Source organism: Eptatretus burgeri, chromosome 2, assembly GCF_056783735.1.
Source record: "Eptatretus burgeri isolate ZD-2024b chromosome 2, Ebu_testis_v1, whole genome shotgun sequence".
NCBI classification, from domain to species: Eukaryota; Metazoa; Chordata; class Myxini; order Myxiniformes; family Myxinidae; genus Eptatretus; species Eptatretus burgeri.
In genome coordinates this window covers 27,869,846-27,885,377 of record NC_140962.1, presented here as the reverse complement: position 1 = coordinate 27,885,377, position 15,532 = coordinate 27,869,846, and the positions used below count along the sequence as shown (strand labels likewise).

Here is a 15,532-nt window from a genome sequence, read left to right as displayed (position 1 = left end):
CAGGTTGTTGTTTACAAACAAACTTTTCACACTTGCTTGATGGCAGGAAATTTTCCACGAAAGCGGTTGTAACCGATGTGCAACAAGATGCTTCTCTGGACCTCTTGCAAACCTTTCTGTGTGGCTGTAAATCACTCCTTTTGTACAAGTAGTGACAAGAGGTTTTCGTAGCAAAATGTGGATTTGAAATCGTGCGATGTACTGTCCGGATGGACAAACTCAGAAAAAGAGTTTGCGACGATAATCTCAGCACAGTATCGGTACTTCTCCGAACTAGAAGGGCACTCTGTAAAGAGCGTACCTCTGCCAGGCTGATTATAAGTTTACGTTTTGTATCCCATTGATGGGCCGCATCTGGGTTCGGACCTGAAGTAAAATTTAATTTGCTTGTTCTTCACCTAATCGACTCATCCACCGAGTTTCGTCCGAATCCGTCCATAACTTTTTGAGATATCCTGCTAATACGTCATTTTTAGCCCTGTCACTCAATGGTGAAGTAGTACTTAAATTGTCAGATCCAGATTAGGATCTTTAGCAAAATCCAATCAATTCTTCCTTCAAATTCCCAACCTGCCCACCAAGTTTTGTCCGAATCCGTCCACAACTTTTTGAAATATTGTGCTACATATGGTTTTTGGCCCTATCTCTCAGTGGTGAAAAATCACTTTGAAACTTCTCGGATCAAAATCCGGATCCAGATTATCACCAAAATCGAATCATTTTGTCCTTGTCACATACACAAACTCTCCATCAAATTTTGTCTGAATCTGTCCACAACTTTTGGAGATATTTTGTTCACAAACAAACGCAGACAGATGGGTGAAAACAGAACCTCCATCCACCTTCGGTGGCGGAGGGAATCGTATTGTAGCTGCCTTCTTTTGTATGCAGCATGACTGCACAAGGCTCCGAGTAGCATCATTGGTTGAGGGCATGGCTGTGTGGCTAATGTCATGCTCCCTGTTGGTTAGAACAGGAATTTGATCATGCCTCATGGTGCCCGCAACAGCTCGCATACTCTTCACGAAGGACACCGTGGGATTTTTAACATCCACCAAGTAATGTCGGTAGATGGGGACCCTCGTTTAACGTCCATCCGAGGGACGGAACACACGAGTTATCTTGCCTGTGAAATGCCAGGAAGACAGTTTATAGCTTTCTCAGGACTCAAACCCAGGTGACATAGCTTAGAGACAGCTTGGAGGTGAGTGTGCATACCTTTAGGCACTCCTGTCAGCCAATATTTTAGTTATGGCTGTTAAGGAATTAATTTGGGGAATTCCTTCCTCCATTTTCCTCCTTTGTTCTTTCCTCCCCAAATTTCTTCATATTATTTTCCAGTTAGAAAAAAAAGAAAAAAAAAGTTGTCATTTATTCTAATAGGTGATAATACATATTACATACATGGAGAACATGCCTGGTGTTGGCTTAATGGTTAGGGTGGTGGGCTTGGGATCATAGGATCCCGAGTTCAAATCCCCCTTGGCTGTTGAATTAATACCAGGTTGGGTTGACTCTGCCTATCATCCTTCCGAGGTCAGCAAAATGAGTACCAGCTTGCTGTTATCCTGTGTCGGAGTGGCGACCCGTCCAGGGTTGTGTCCAATAGCGAAGGAGACTGCTTAGGCAGCACCAACGCTCTGCACAGCTTATGGTCCCGATGGATGGATGGAGAATGGACAGTGGCATATGAAGAAAGAAGAGTGTGAGGAGCGATGTTAAAACCTTTTCTCTTTTTACTTGTTATCTCTGTCACCAAAGGTGAGTGGAGGTTATGTTTTCACCGGTCTTTCATTTGATTTGTTTTTTTTGTTTGTCTGCTTGTTTGTCTGTGAACAGTGTACAGTATTTCAAAAATTTGAAGACCGATTTGGATGAAACTTGGTGGATGAGTTGGGTAGGTGACAAGAATAAGCCGATTAGATTTTGGTTGAGGTCCGAATCCAAATCTGGTCTATCAGTGGGATACAAAACGTAAACTGTTCAGTCTGGCGGAGGTACGTGCACTACCGAGTGCCGTTCTAGTTTAATATGTAGATGGACCTTTGCCTTATCTTATTACTGCTTCCCTGGTAAGTTTTCTTGTTTTTGCTTAAATACATACTGAAGTTAAAAATTCAATCTCAGTGAGCTGGACAAATTATATTGTTACAAATTTGGGAATTTGATTGCACACAACATACAGGTTCCTTTAGTCAGCTATGTCGATAAGTGCTTGTTCCCCAGATAGCTCACCTTCCATTGTTTAAACGTTCAGAAATCGATTAGATGCGCTGCGGATCAATTTAATAGTTAAGGAACGAAACAATGGAGACGTCCTTCCCCCCTCTTCTGCGAAGAGGAAGAAGAACCCTGCCGTCCCATGACTCATGATGTCAACAACTCCCTCCCACCCGTGGCTGAGCGGAGATGGAGCACGAGGGCATGAGTCATGAGTCATGAGTCACGCCGGGTGCGGGGGAAGAGCGGGAGAAGGATAAGAGGGGATCTTTTCTTTTCTTCGTGGGCAGAGTTGGAGGAAGGGAGTTGAGGGGAGTCATTCAGCAGACCTTCGGGTCCTGCTTGGCTTGCGTTAGGGTTGAGACCTTCGGAAGCTTTTTGCTTCAGTTGACTCAGTGAGCTTCGGCTGAGGCCTGGCTCGGGAGGAGGCTTTTTGGAGGCTTTTTGCTTTGATGGTTCCGTGAGCTTCGGCTTCTGTTTGGCTCGGGAGAGCTTTTTGCTTCAAGCTGCCCTGTTTGGAAGAAAGTTAAGCCGGTCGCTCGGCTCGAGCTGCGAGTGGTGACTTCTTCTTCTTGGTTCGTGGAGCTCTTTGTTCTCCATTTTGGTTCCTGGCTTGGTGCGACTCATCGACCTCTTTGTGGAGGTGGGTCCTCGGGGAAGCGACGCATCGACGGGAAGGATCGTCGCCTCGTCTCACCAGCACGTGTTGAGAAGCGCGGGAGGATTCGCGGGAGCTCGGGAAGGATCGCAGCTCACGGCGATTGGATCCAGCTCGCTCTCGCTGGAGCCCGGGTCCGAACAACTTGAAGACCACACGAGGTGGAGAGGTTCGAGATAGGTTCTGGGTTTCAGCTCACCTGTCCTCCGAGCTGGAGCTCGTTATTAAAGTCCTCTGCCACCATTTCTTGGGTGTATGTGCGTACGTGTCCGTGGGCCCGTCTAATAAGTAGGAAATTAAGTGCTTTGTGTGCTGTAAATGTTTGCATTGCATTTCGTATAGACGGTCGTAGTTCTTTTGTCGTGCTTTTGTTGCTTGTATAATTGCACACGTGTTTTGCCTTGTTTAATTGCATACGTGCTTTATTATAATAAATGTCCTTGTGTGAATGTAAATCTGTTCATTGCGTCCATTCCCTCATTGAACTGCCCCATATTGCACTCGGAATATAGTTGGTTTTTAAATAGCTGGTAAAGTGATCGGGTCCAACGGGACTGCGCGATAATACCCCGCTCGGTTATCCCAAAAGGAAGCGAACTGCTTAAGCGGCTTTTCCAAGCAGTCCCGTTGAGGTACAATCTCTCGGTAACCTACCCGTGTGAATAATTAGGTAAATCGAAGATTTGGCGATCGGACCCTGTAGCGTGGGTAAATTGCGGACAAGGTTGTGGTGTGGTTAAAAACTCACCCGTGGCTGGTTTCCGGCGTTGATCCCCAAAGCCGCGACTGGATTGTCCGTTCGGTGGGCGAAGCGACCGCTATTGGCTAGACGCGGTCGTTCGCATGCCGGCGGGCGGAAATCTACAACAATATTATCCAGAAAACTGATTCCGCCAGATCAAGTCTGGGTTCGTAATATATTCCAAATAGAGGGTGGCCTAAAAGTCGCTTTACCCCTGCTAAATTTCTCGCACCTCCCTCCCTTCCCCTTTGTCCTCCCCCACCGTGGTAAGTAGCAATATTGACTCAGGAGAATGATGGAATGCATACAGATACCATGACTAGTTAATTACTGCAACTAGTGTTTGTATGCAGCACAAGGCTGCAGGGTTGCATCATTTTCTGAGGGCATGGCTCTGCCGCTGATGCAATGCCCTCTGCTGGTTAGAGCAGGAATTTGGAATTTGGCCATGGTGCCGGTGATAGCTCACCTACTTTTCACGAAGGACACGATGGGATCTTTGACGTCCACTAAAGAATACCGGCAGATGGGAATGGTACCCACATTGATGAATCGCACTGCCTGAATCTATCAAATCGGGATGACGATATATAGCTGGGTCGGGATTCAAATTTGCGCGAGACAGCTTGACGGTGAGTGTGTGTACCTCTAGATTAGGCCATCCTGTCAGCCAAGTACTGCACAATAAAAGCTGTACATTAAAATAGTTTTAAGAACGAATGCTTTACTGGGATGGGGTAAAGTGACTTTCAGGCCACACTTGTATAATGTGGCAAGCATTAAACCTTTACAAGCCATCATTTCCACAAGTTCCTCTGAATTTTCTCAGTGGTCCATACTCGTATTGGTATGTAAATTATTTTGAAAGAATGTCTGTTGTATGGTGTAAAACTCTGCTGTCATCCGACTTGATCAGAAAAATCACGGAACCCAATCGGTGCTTTCCCCAAATCGGTCTGGCGAGCCAAGCTTTTGCTGCATGAGAACTCGTACTCACGTTCGATTTGATCATGTTTCAAGTCATGTTTATGCCTTTCCTCTTTTACCATTTTTATATTCCCTTGCTATTTTAGTCCTTCGGTTTTTGTTTCTTGCCTTCTTCCCATTAGTTTCGCTGATGATAACGTGATGACTTGTTATACACTGTATGAATGAAAACTTACCAATTATGAGCAGTAAGCAAATGTATGGCCTTTCGATGATATAATACTGGTCAAAGAAAGGGTGCCAAGTGAGATGTTCATATTTAACAGGAGTCTTTTTATTTCCAATTGTCTGCTTTTGTGTTTGTGAGCAGCATATATACAACTGTTATTTGATTTTTACTGCCTGGTGTTGGCTTAATGGTTTGGGTGGTGGGCTTGCGATCCGAGGATCCCGAGTTCAAATCCCCCATAGCTGTTGAATAAATACCAGGTGGGGTTGACTTTACCTGTCATCCTTCCGAGGTCAGCAAAATGAGTGCCATCTTGCTGGTATCCTTTGTCAGAGTGGCAACCCGTCCAGGATTGTGTCCCATAGCCAAGGAGACTGCTTAGGCAGCATCAACGCTCTGCACAGAGTACAGTCCCAATGGATGGATGGATGGACTTGACTTTGGGGGGGGGGGGGAACACGTTGTCTTTTTTTTATTGTTTTATTTTTTTTACAAAAATGGAGCCAAATATGTTTAAGATTAAAAAAGGGTTGCAGGTTCAAATTGTGTACAGCTTGCTAAGATTTATCAGCACTGTACAATATTTGCTACAGTGCACAAATAAACAAAATTTGACAATTTGTTTTGTGCTGCTGCTTAGGATAAATGTAAAAATCGTCGTCAGCAGTATTTATATATATCTTTGATTTGGATAAATGATCAAATACTTTTTAGCCCGTTTTCTCCGAATTTCCTCCACTCACTGCTCCTCTCACTCTTATTTTTTGCATTCTAGTACTCACGAATGAACTTGTACATGTTTAACACGCAGATTGAGGACAGGCCAAATCATCAATGGCTCAGGGTATGTCCCAAGCCACTGCCCTGGCTCTCTGTTTCTGTTTCAGGTCCTCCATTGATTTATTAGGAGGAAGAGTGGCATATCTGGAGTTGGGTCACCAATCTGAAATCCAAAATGATTGCCATTGATCAGATCACCAGAAATCGAAAAAGATTAATGTCATCAGCATTTATGGATTCCATTACCTTGCTTAACCGGGGAGTTCATAAACCACGATACCCTGAGTGGTGTTCACGTACAGTATATACAGTACTGTACTTCATTTTAAATAAAATAATGATTTTAACAATAGTTTTTTAAAATATGGAAGTTTAGTGCTATTAAAGTAGTCCAGAAGCAGTCCCGAATACCACCCTTATCCCAAAGCACCAAAAGAGCAGGGGGTGCAAGACCAGAAAAGAGGTGGTAAAAGACAGAGACCACTGACTTGCTTGCAATGGCAAAGTGATAGGTCCATTGACTCAGCTTCAGCATCTTGATCCAATTATCTTGAAGGTCTTGGTTTCCATGGAGTTTAGCTGAGGCAGGGTAGCCAGCCCAGACGGCTCCATCAAGAGTACTCCATCAAGCTACAGATGAAGGTCATGTCGGTCGATAAGAGTTCAGGTGTGCTCAGGATGGACTTTGTACGAAGGATGCCAGTTGGCAGCTGGCTTTGGAGGTCAACTTTTAAGCATCACGGCAAAGGGTGGAAGAATCAGCAAATAGATAAAGATAATTTTCCAGAGTCAGAGAGATTGATAAAGATCAGGAATAGGACTGGGCCGAGAACACAGCTTTGAAGCACCCCAGCATTGACAGTGAGAGGAGATTAAAGGATTCCATTGAGTACTACACGTTGGCTATCAGAGTTGGAGGAAGTCGGTAAGCCATGTTTGGAGATGGCCTTGGATGCCATAAGCAGACAGTTTGGAGAGCAAGGTGGATGCCAGACTGCATCAAAAGCTTGAGATGTGTCCAGATCGATGGCCCTGATCTCATGTCTGACACTGAGGGTCTCCATCCATTGTTGGGAGTGCAGAAGCAGCATGTCCAAGGTGGAGTGACTTAGTCTCAAACCAAATAGGTGATATCTGAGATGAGGCTGTTGGAGAAATAGAAAGATTTCATATCAACTGTGATGATGGATTCCATGATGTTGCTGATTCGAAGTAAATTCATCAGTTTGTAGTTCTGGGGATCAGTTTTTGCTCCTTTTTTTAGCTCACCTGGAATGTAGTTCCAGCAAACTTATGTAATGGTCAGACAGTCAGTCTGTCCATCCATAAATATTTGCAACTTTTTCTCTGAAACTACGCACATGCTTTTGATGAAACTTGACCACAACTTTAATCACCCTATGTGTACCAAAGTTTGTTTATGGCATTAAAGAACTGGGATCGAAGGAATCCTATGTGGGAGTTTCCCCCCAAAAATATGTATTTGCTTTCTTCTCTGAAACCACACACACACAATTTCGATGAAACTTGACCACAATCTTCATCACCCGTGATGTACCAAAGTTTGTTCACGCTATTTAAAAAAAAAAAAAATCAGGGTTTAAGTGGTTTATGGGGGTCAGGGTTGCTCCTCAAAATAGGTATTCGCTGTAACATTGGTACATTTTGCTGATTCCGTTTCATGTTGACTTCCTCCTCAGTATTATTATTCTACCAAGTGAGTGTCCAGGGGTATTGCCCCTATTTTTATATAGTGCAGTGATGTTGTCAGATTTCCAAGCAGATGGAAGATGACCCGACACAAATGACAAGGGTGAAAATGGCAGAGAGAGGATGTGCAAGAATAACAGAGCAGGTTTGTAGGACATGTGAGCTGATGCCGTCTGGTCCAGTTGCTGAGTCATAGTCGAGTGTTGAAAGAACCTTCTCTACCTTCTCAGGTGCAAAAGACACAGACTCCAGGAGCAGTTGGGTATGACTCAGAAGGATGCGTACCGAAAGTGAAGGGTTGGGTACACTAGATTTGGAAGGAAACCCAGAATTGAGGCATTCAACCTTCTTACGAGCGGAGTCTGCTGTCGTGCCATTTAAAGTAAGAGAAGGGAAGGGAAGGGATGGAAGGGGAGCATACTCTTGAGACAGACTTAACAAGGTGCCACCAACTTTTAGAGGAGGGAGACAAGTTTGAAAGTTAATTCTTGAGGTTGGACTGATGGTGTTTTCTGGCTCTCCTGAGAGTGGACACACACTTGTTGCAGACATTTTGGAGTACACTGAGATTGCCTTCGGTCAGATTTGCCTTCCAGGAAGAAGTATTATGATAGATGATTTGTGTATTACAGTGTTCAAGAATATAATTACATTTAAACAAAATAAAAATTGTAAAAGTCTTATAAATTGATTCCAGGTTTTTCCTCCATTTTCAGCAGTGTCTATTACATCACCTTGTCGAACACATCACATTAGTTATTCGTGCCTGTTGTATGTGTCCTTTATGACGTCTGTAAAAATAGAAAGTTTCCTGTTTGAAATGATTTTCAACTTTGACTGCCAGACAGGCAGAGATGAAAAAATATTTTCTCGCTCCTCTGCGCACGTGCGATCGAGACAATTTCAGAGCCAACGTCCGGTAAAACAAAAGACTTGACTTCCTATTCGTGTTCAAAATATAACATTTGATTTAAATAAGTTGTTCCTTGATCAGACAGAAACCAATTGCTTAACCCCGCTTTTCGCTTTGTGTGTATGGGTTGAAAAATGGGGGAAGCCTGTCTTCTAGTTTAGAAGGTCTGTGTTGTAACATTGTTTTGGCTAGCGGTGATATTTGCCACCTTACTGAAAGGTGTCTGGAGTGAAAGATTTTTTTTGAACTGGGCATACAGATGAGTCATTAGTTCCACATAGTAGGATTTAAGGAGAGAAAGAAGCAGGCACTAACCGATGCAGAGGTGATGTGAAAGCTGCATAGCACTTCCTCAACATTCTGTTGCCATTCCGAAAGTTCAGCTTATTTTGTTGCTCTTCCAATAATGTGTTCTGATTGTTGTGCTGCTATTGCATGAATATCCTTCCCCCACCCTCCCCAATGAAGGCAATCCAAAAGGGAAATGCTGAGGTTGCAAGGATCCATGCTGAGAATGCCATCCGACAGAAGAACCAGTCGCTTTCATTTTTGCGTATGGCAGCCCGGGTTGACGCCGTTTCATCAAGAGTCCAGTCTGCTGTCACCATGGGCCAGGTAATTTGTAGCATCTTGTTCTTAAATGTCAGCCTGTAATATATTGGCTCCTTTTGAGCATTGGCAATATGCAACTTTCAGCATGATGTATAAATGCTAACTCAGCCTTTTGCACATGTGCTGTGTGTGCATTTTTATTGACTCACTTCTACTCACTGAGCACTTTTAACCTTTTCATTGCGAGCGAGAAATCTGTGATTCACATCGTCTGTTTTGGTTTACGTCATTTTGAAAGTCTCGTATGACAAATCGTTATTTGATAAAACTGACTTCAATTTTTATTCCTCTTTGTCATGTCTGCTTTCCTTGTTTTTAGGTCACCAAGTCTCTTTCAGGAGTAGTTAGGTCAATGGATGCTGCTCTTCGATCCATGAATCTTGAAAAGGTTATTCTTTACCCTATTGCCCATTTGTTGTTTTATGTTCTTTAACCCTTCTGCCATTTGTTGCAGGTTGTTTTGCTTAACTCTCTATATCTTAGGTGTCCCACCTTATGGACCAGTTTGAGCGCCAGTTTGAAACTTTGGATGTGCAGACACAGCAGATGGATGAGTCGATGGGACAGAGCACCACCCTCTCTACACCACAAGTGAGAATTCTGCATTTGAGAATTGAAAAATAGTATGGTGGAAACAGCACATTAGTAAATTCCGGGAAGGATCAAATAGGCAGACCTATAAATATTTGTGTGTTCAGCTGCAGTAACGTTTCACTTACTGGATCAACAGTTGTGGCCAGATGAGCACAAAGCTCGTTGCGCTGAAGTTATGAGAAAGTCTGATGTTTTGTTTTCAATGTACACAGTGTGTACTTGCTATGAGACATGGGAACCTCCTTTTCTTTCAAAATATTTGTTTGTGCCTGTCACATCAAGAGCTATGGTCCTTTCCTGTTCATGATCCATCATTCGTCGTAGTACGTTTGTCTGTGATAAACAGTATGTAGCATGGCATTTGTGTGAGACGCTCCATGTAAAAGCAAGTGCCTGTTTGCTTCAGTTGTAATGGTTAGAGCATCCACTCTGAGTCTGAGAGGTCAGTGGTTCAAACCCCAGCTGAGTCATACCAAAGATTTAAAAAATGATATGTGCTGCTTCCTTGCTTGACGCTCAGCATTTAAAGTGGATAGAGCACGGACAAACAATCATACATTGGTAACAAGAGCGAAGTGGATGGCGCCTGATTACAAATCCCCCACCTAAAGCAAAGTTGAAATACGGGAAAAAGTTCCACCAGGAATTCATGACCCAACGTCAAACTTAGAGTGTAAAATGATTTTCCTGTTTTGACCTCTGTTACCCTAAGTCCCAGCCCCTCGGGCATGAACCCAGAATCAATTTTTTTTTTTTAAAGTTAAATATTCCATGCGTCCCCCATTGTCGATTGCATATCCAAAGCTTCATTTTAAAATGTTTTAAAATGTGCACGTAATTGCATTTTTGGTATTTTACCTTTTGACTCCACCCGAGGGGGCAGAGCCAAAAATGATACTGCTGTTGCACCTTCATGCCACGTGGTGATCGTAACTACCAAATTTGGTGACTTTCTGCACAACCGTTTAGGAGAAGATAGTGTGACTGCCTGATGGAAAAGAGACAGGCAGACAGATGGAGCCGATTACAATTTATTTTCTTTTTTTCATCGAGCATGGGGATAATAACCCTGGTTACATATACGAAACAAAAAACCTACGTACTGCTTCTGTGCATGTATAATGCATCGTGGTTATATAGCTCAGATAATTCCAATTGCACTGGGCCATAGGACTGACCCAAGAGGCCTGAAGCCTGATGCCTATCCATACTGTCACCTTCACAAAGCCCATGCCACCTGTCGGCTCAAACCTTTCAAAATTGGATTATCCTTTTAACAGTTGCTTAGGTTGTTTTACACTGAATGGCAAACTTGAAAGAAGGACATGGCGATTGTGAACATGACCCTTCCGAAGCTGTCTTTGGCTTACCACAGTACTGTACCAAAATGGTGGACGTTTTTTTTTCTGGCTACAATTGTGGGTGATGTCAGGCCAGCAGACTCCTCTCCAAACAATGGACGTAGAAATACTTACTCCATTATATGTAGATTATTATTTGGCTTGCTGGTTAAAGTCTGTCAGTACGATACAAAACAGGTCCGGCCTATTGGTGCGATACAAAACGTAAACGTAAACTGTTCAGCCTGATGGAGGTATGCGCTCTACCGAGTGCCGTTCTTGTTATTAAGTCAGCTCACTGACCTCATATTGTTGTGGTGCCGGGTTCGGTGGCGAGGACGACTGCTAGATAGAGCAGTTGGGCCGTCTCCCACCGAACACCGGAATTGAAAGGTCGTAACCTTCGGATAACTCCGAAGGTCACGGGAACCTTCGTGGACCGTGGACGCCAATATTTTGACGGCGTGGGGTAGGGTTAATTGTCTAATTCCAATTTACCTAAGTACCTACGCCGTCTAACTTCTGGGGAAACCACACCCTCGGCCGGCTTTGTCCGAAACGAGTCGCTGTTACCGACTCGGATCCGGCGTAACCGAGCAGAAATTACCAAAGCCGCGCCGGCCCAAATGACAACTTACGGCACAATCGGCCTTCCAAATTCTCAAGCCCGAACCATGCTAGGCCAATGAAAGAAAACACGGACAACGAACTGGAACATTCAACAGGGGTTTATTTATAATAATAAGACACAGTGTAGACTTATTCCAAATATACAGGCAATGTACAATGAGCAATCAACACTCATACAATTTCTACTTGTAGGATGGCACCACCACAGACACACACACCAAAAGAAAATGGACCTGGATTATCTTTATTTCGACCCTCGCAGCCAAGGGGATAGACAGGCTGGAGGTCAGAGTTTGGTCGGTACCTGGCTGCCTCGTGCGGTTTGGCCCGCGACTGCAGGTGTGAAAACTCTGGGTCGTCGGCGAGCCCAGACACGGTATAGCGGGGGCCAGGGTCGCTCTTCACAGAGGGACAGCGGAGATTCCCGGCTCAGACTCCGGGTTACTGCTCGACAAAATTAGAGATGGAAGTCGACAGCTGTGGAATAGTCAGAGGACCAGCTTGAGACATGGCAACGACGACCACCAAGAGCAATGGCGACCCCTTTCTCCTCCGACAATTCCAACTCCAGCGAGCACTAGGGGGAGCCCGGTGATTCTTATCGCCCGGGCGGGGTGGGGTGATCGGTCCTCTGAGGTAATCTTTGCCTTGATTGGACAGGGTTTCGTGGGGTGATGTGCTGGCCACCAGTGATTGGACAGGGGGAACCCCATCCTTTCCTGGGCGGAGTCAGTGTTCTGAGGTGAGGAAACCTCCGCCCACGTCCGTGGTCGAACGCACGTGGGAAATGGCGTCGATGGTGCGAATAAGTGAAGGATTGATTTGTTGGCGTTGGGTATTGCAAAAATCTAACTGGAAAGAAACTTCACAGCGCACACATGTAATTCCCTTTCGACAAAGGGAGGAATCCAACTATACACATACTTATTGAAATAACTAAGCTTAGGGACTGCTGTTTGTTTGTGTGCAAATGGCTTCCAGATTCATAACAATATAACTGTTAGATGTTCTCAGATCCGTCCGTCCGTCTCTGTCTGTGTCCGTCCGGCCGTCTGTCAACAATTTTTATTTTTCTATCTCCTCCGAGACGTCTCGGTCAATTGAGTTATAACTTGATACAATGATAATACTAGTTGCTCTCTGTAGATCGTCTGAGCCCTTTATCGCATTTTCGCCTCAGGGTCGAGGTTACAGGGTCATAAAGTGCAAAATGACCAATTGGTTGAATGGCCTATAAGGAAGCATCGGACGGCAATAAGGCCAAAAAAAAAAAACGTTGCATTGGCGTAACCCGCCCAACCCTAAAAATTCCGCCGACCCTACGTTTTTTTTTTTTGTTTTTTTGCTATCGAAAAATTTTGCCGACCCTATTTTATTGCTATTTTTGTTGTTTTGCTATCGTTTTCAAGTATCTTGTTGATTGCGATCGCGATCGCAAAAACCCGGAAGTGTTTCGGACAGAACCCGCCGACAAAAAGGGTGGTACTCGAGCCGGGGGAGATTTTGGGAGGGATTTATTAGGAAAAAAAAAAATCCATAACCTAATTTTTTTGGCCTAATGCATAACTAGCCGAAACACCGTCACAGACGGATTCCGTTCATTCAACCACCCTCACCAGCTCACCCACGCTCGAGGGACATGGACTGGACAGGGCGTGCTTGCCCCCTCCTACTCATCCCCCGCCCTGCCGCATTCCCCCCCGCCTCCCACCCTCCGCCTTCAATTTGCTTACCCCCGCCCAAAAATTTAATTGCCCAGCCCCGCCACCGCCTCTTCACTCCCTGTCCCCCGTCTCTCGATTCCCCGCCCCACTTGCCCCTGGGCCTCCGCCCCCTCACACTCAACCCTGCCTAATTCACCCCAGCCCCCCACTCATCCCCTGCCCCATTTCCCCCATCTCCCGCTTTCAATTTGCTTACCCCTGCCCAAAGATTTGCTTACCTTGCCCGCTGCCTCTTCACTCCCTGCCCCTGTCTCGTCATCCCCTACCCCCGCCTCTGCACTCCTCGCCCCCGTCTCTTCATCCCCCACCCCCGCCTCTTCACTCCCTGCTCCCGTTTCTTCACCCCCCACCCCCGCCCCTTCACTCCCTGCCCCGTTTCTTCATCCCCCGCCTCTTCCCTCCCTGCCCCCGTTTCTTCACTTCCTGCCCCCGTTTCTTCATCCCCCGCCCCCGCCTCTTCACTCCTCGCCCCCGTCTCAACGAAAAGTGTTTTTCTGCTTCAGAGTTGAAAATTGACTCTTGCCACTATGTGCGATGCACTCTTACAGGTACGAAGTCTCTTTCAGTCCAGGTCACAGTACTGAGAAAAACGTGACGCGACCGCTCGGAGGAGCACAAAATTGGTCCTTCAGGATTAATATATAGAAGATACAATGTTTCTTGTTACATTTTTTGTGTGAAATTCACATTCTGAGGTAGTCAGCATGTGCAGAAGAGGGTTTTACATTGCAGACGCTATTTTCGAGGAGTGGAATTACACCTCTCAGCGGTAACGGTCTGTCGACGACAGACGTAATGACGTCAGCGAATGGCCGATAATGTCATGACGTCCTGACGCCTCTCAGCGGTGACGTCGCACGTCGCCATGTAAACGAATGTAAAACGAAAAGTGTTTATTCTGCTTCAGAGTTCAAAGTTGACTATTGCCACTATGTGCGATGCACTCTTACAGGTACGAAGTTGCTTTCAGTCCAGGTCACAGTACCGAGAAAAACGTGACGCGACCGTTAGGAGGAGCACAAAATTGGTCCTTCAGTATTAATATATAGATGGGTTTCATAGGGATTATTAAGAAGATTTAATTGGACCAACTAGTTTCTCATTACCTCTGTCGTCTGGCCCTGTTTATTGGGCAACACGAGGTCCGTTGACTTCAACACGGCTTTGCGCGGTTATTTTAAGTTCAATTTAAATTCTGTTTTCACTTTTCATAGTCGCTAAGGTTGATTAACACTCTGTTGCATCAAGTTTTGTGAAAATTGAATGTTTATATCCTCGGTCTGTGTGGAATGCATTGCAGCGAGGGGCAGCTTCCATGGGTTTCCATCCGTTTCCATGCCATATAACGAGGCTGTCTTAAGTTCGAGTTGATTTCTATTTTCACTTTTGGGACCTTCTGGTGGAGCTACACGTTTAATGCAGATAATTTTCATGCAAATCCGCTCAGAAACACACTTTTCATGAGGAAAATATATTCAATTCAAATAACTGTGAGACTCTGGAAGGGACACCACATGCTTTCCATTCACTGCTTCACCTCGTAACCTGTCCTCCTAATGGACTGCTTATTTGTCGCATCCATGAGATTAATGTTTTTATTTTAGATGGTTTGAAGATGTGCGTGACACTCTAGAAGGGATACCACATGCTTTCCATTCACTGCTTCACCTCGTAACTTGTCCTCCTGAGGGACTGCTTATTTGTAGCGTCTGTGAGATTAATGTTTATATTTTAGATGGTTTGGGGATGTGCTCTTCAAGTATCTGAAAGAATTCTGGTGAAAAACGGACGTTTTAAGATTCTGTTAGGGCATTTCATCCGACGGCGAGCTTGGCTGGTCACGTGATGCCGCACAGACATGCAGGTAGCGAGTGATTGAGCTTCTCGGTGGCCCAAGGGTCCTTTTTAGTTGGGGTCCAGCTCTGTCCTGGATACAGCCATTAAATGCACACACTTAGAGTATTTATTTCACGGCCATAAACGCAGGGTTGAAAATTGTATCATGATGTTGGGAATGATTCCTAGAATATGGAGATTTTTGCTTCGAGCGGTCTCATGCGTTTTATTTTGAATTCTGTTTTCACTTTCCATAGTCGCTAAGGTTGATTAACACTCTGTTGCATCAAGTTTTGTATCCGAGCTGACCGTCAAACCCGCTTGGGTGTATTTTTTTTTTTTTTTTTTTTTTTTTTTTGCTCCTGAAGGTTAGTGTGTCAGTGGCAGGTAGGACAATGGGTAAAATCAACAGGACATTGATCTCATATTTTGCAAAGCTAAGGTGACTAAGGCTTGTGTCTTTACTTTTCTTTCAGAGCCAAGTGGATTCGCTGATGCACCAGATGGCTGATGAGGCTGGGTGAGTGTGAGAAATATGAGAGGGTTCACAACACACAAAACACGATGCGGAATGTGAGGTGGAGCTCTTGTGTGATGAGAATGTGTGCATTTTTCAG

General features: G+C 44.8%; 1 protein-coding gene across 1 annotated transcript in view; it reads left to right on the top strand.

The window, feature by feature from the left end:
* The window catches only part of CHMP1B (charged multivesicular body protein 1B), a 48,882-nt gene that overhangs the window by 19,814 nt on the left and 13,536 nt on the right, over positions 1 to 15,532 (top strand). The window contains exons 3-6 of the mRNA XM_085852830.1: positions 8,648 to 8,794; positions 9,111 to 9,179; positions 9,275 to 9,382; positions 15,392 to 15,435. Coding sequence (XP_085708956.1) covers positions 8,648 to 8,794; positions 9,111 to 9,179; positions 9,275 to 9,382; positions 15,392 to 15,435 — 368 coding nt within the window. The remainder of the gene's footprint in view (positions 1 to 8,647; positions 8,795 to 9,110; positions 9,180 to 9,274; positions 9,383 to 15,391; positions 15,436 to 15,532) is intronic.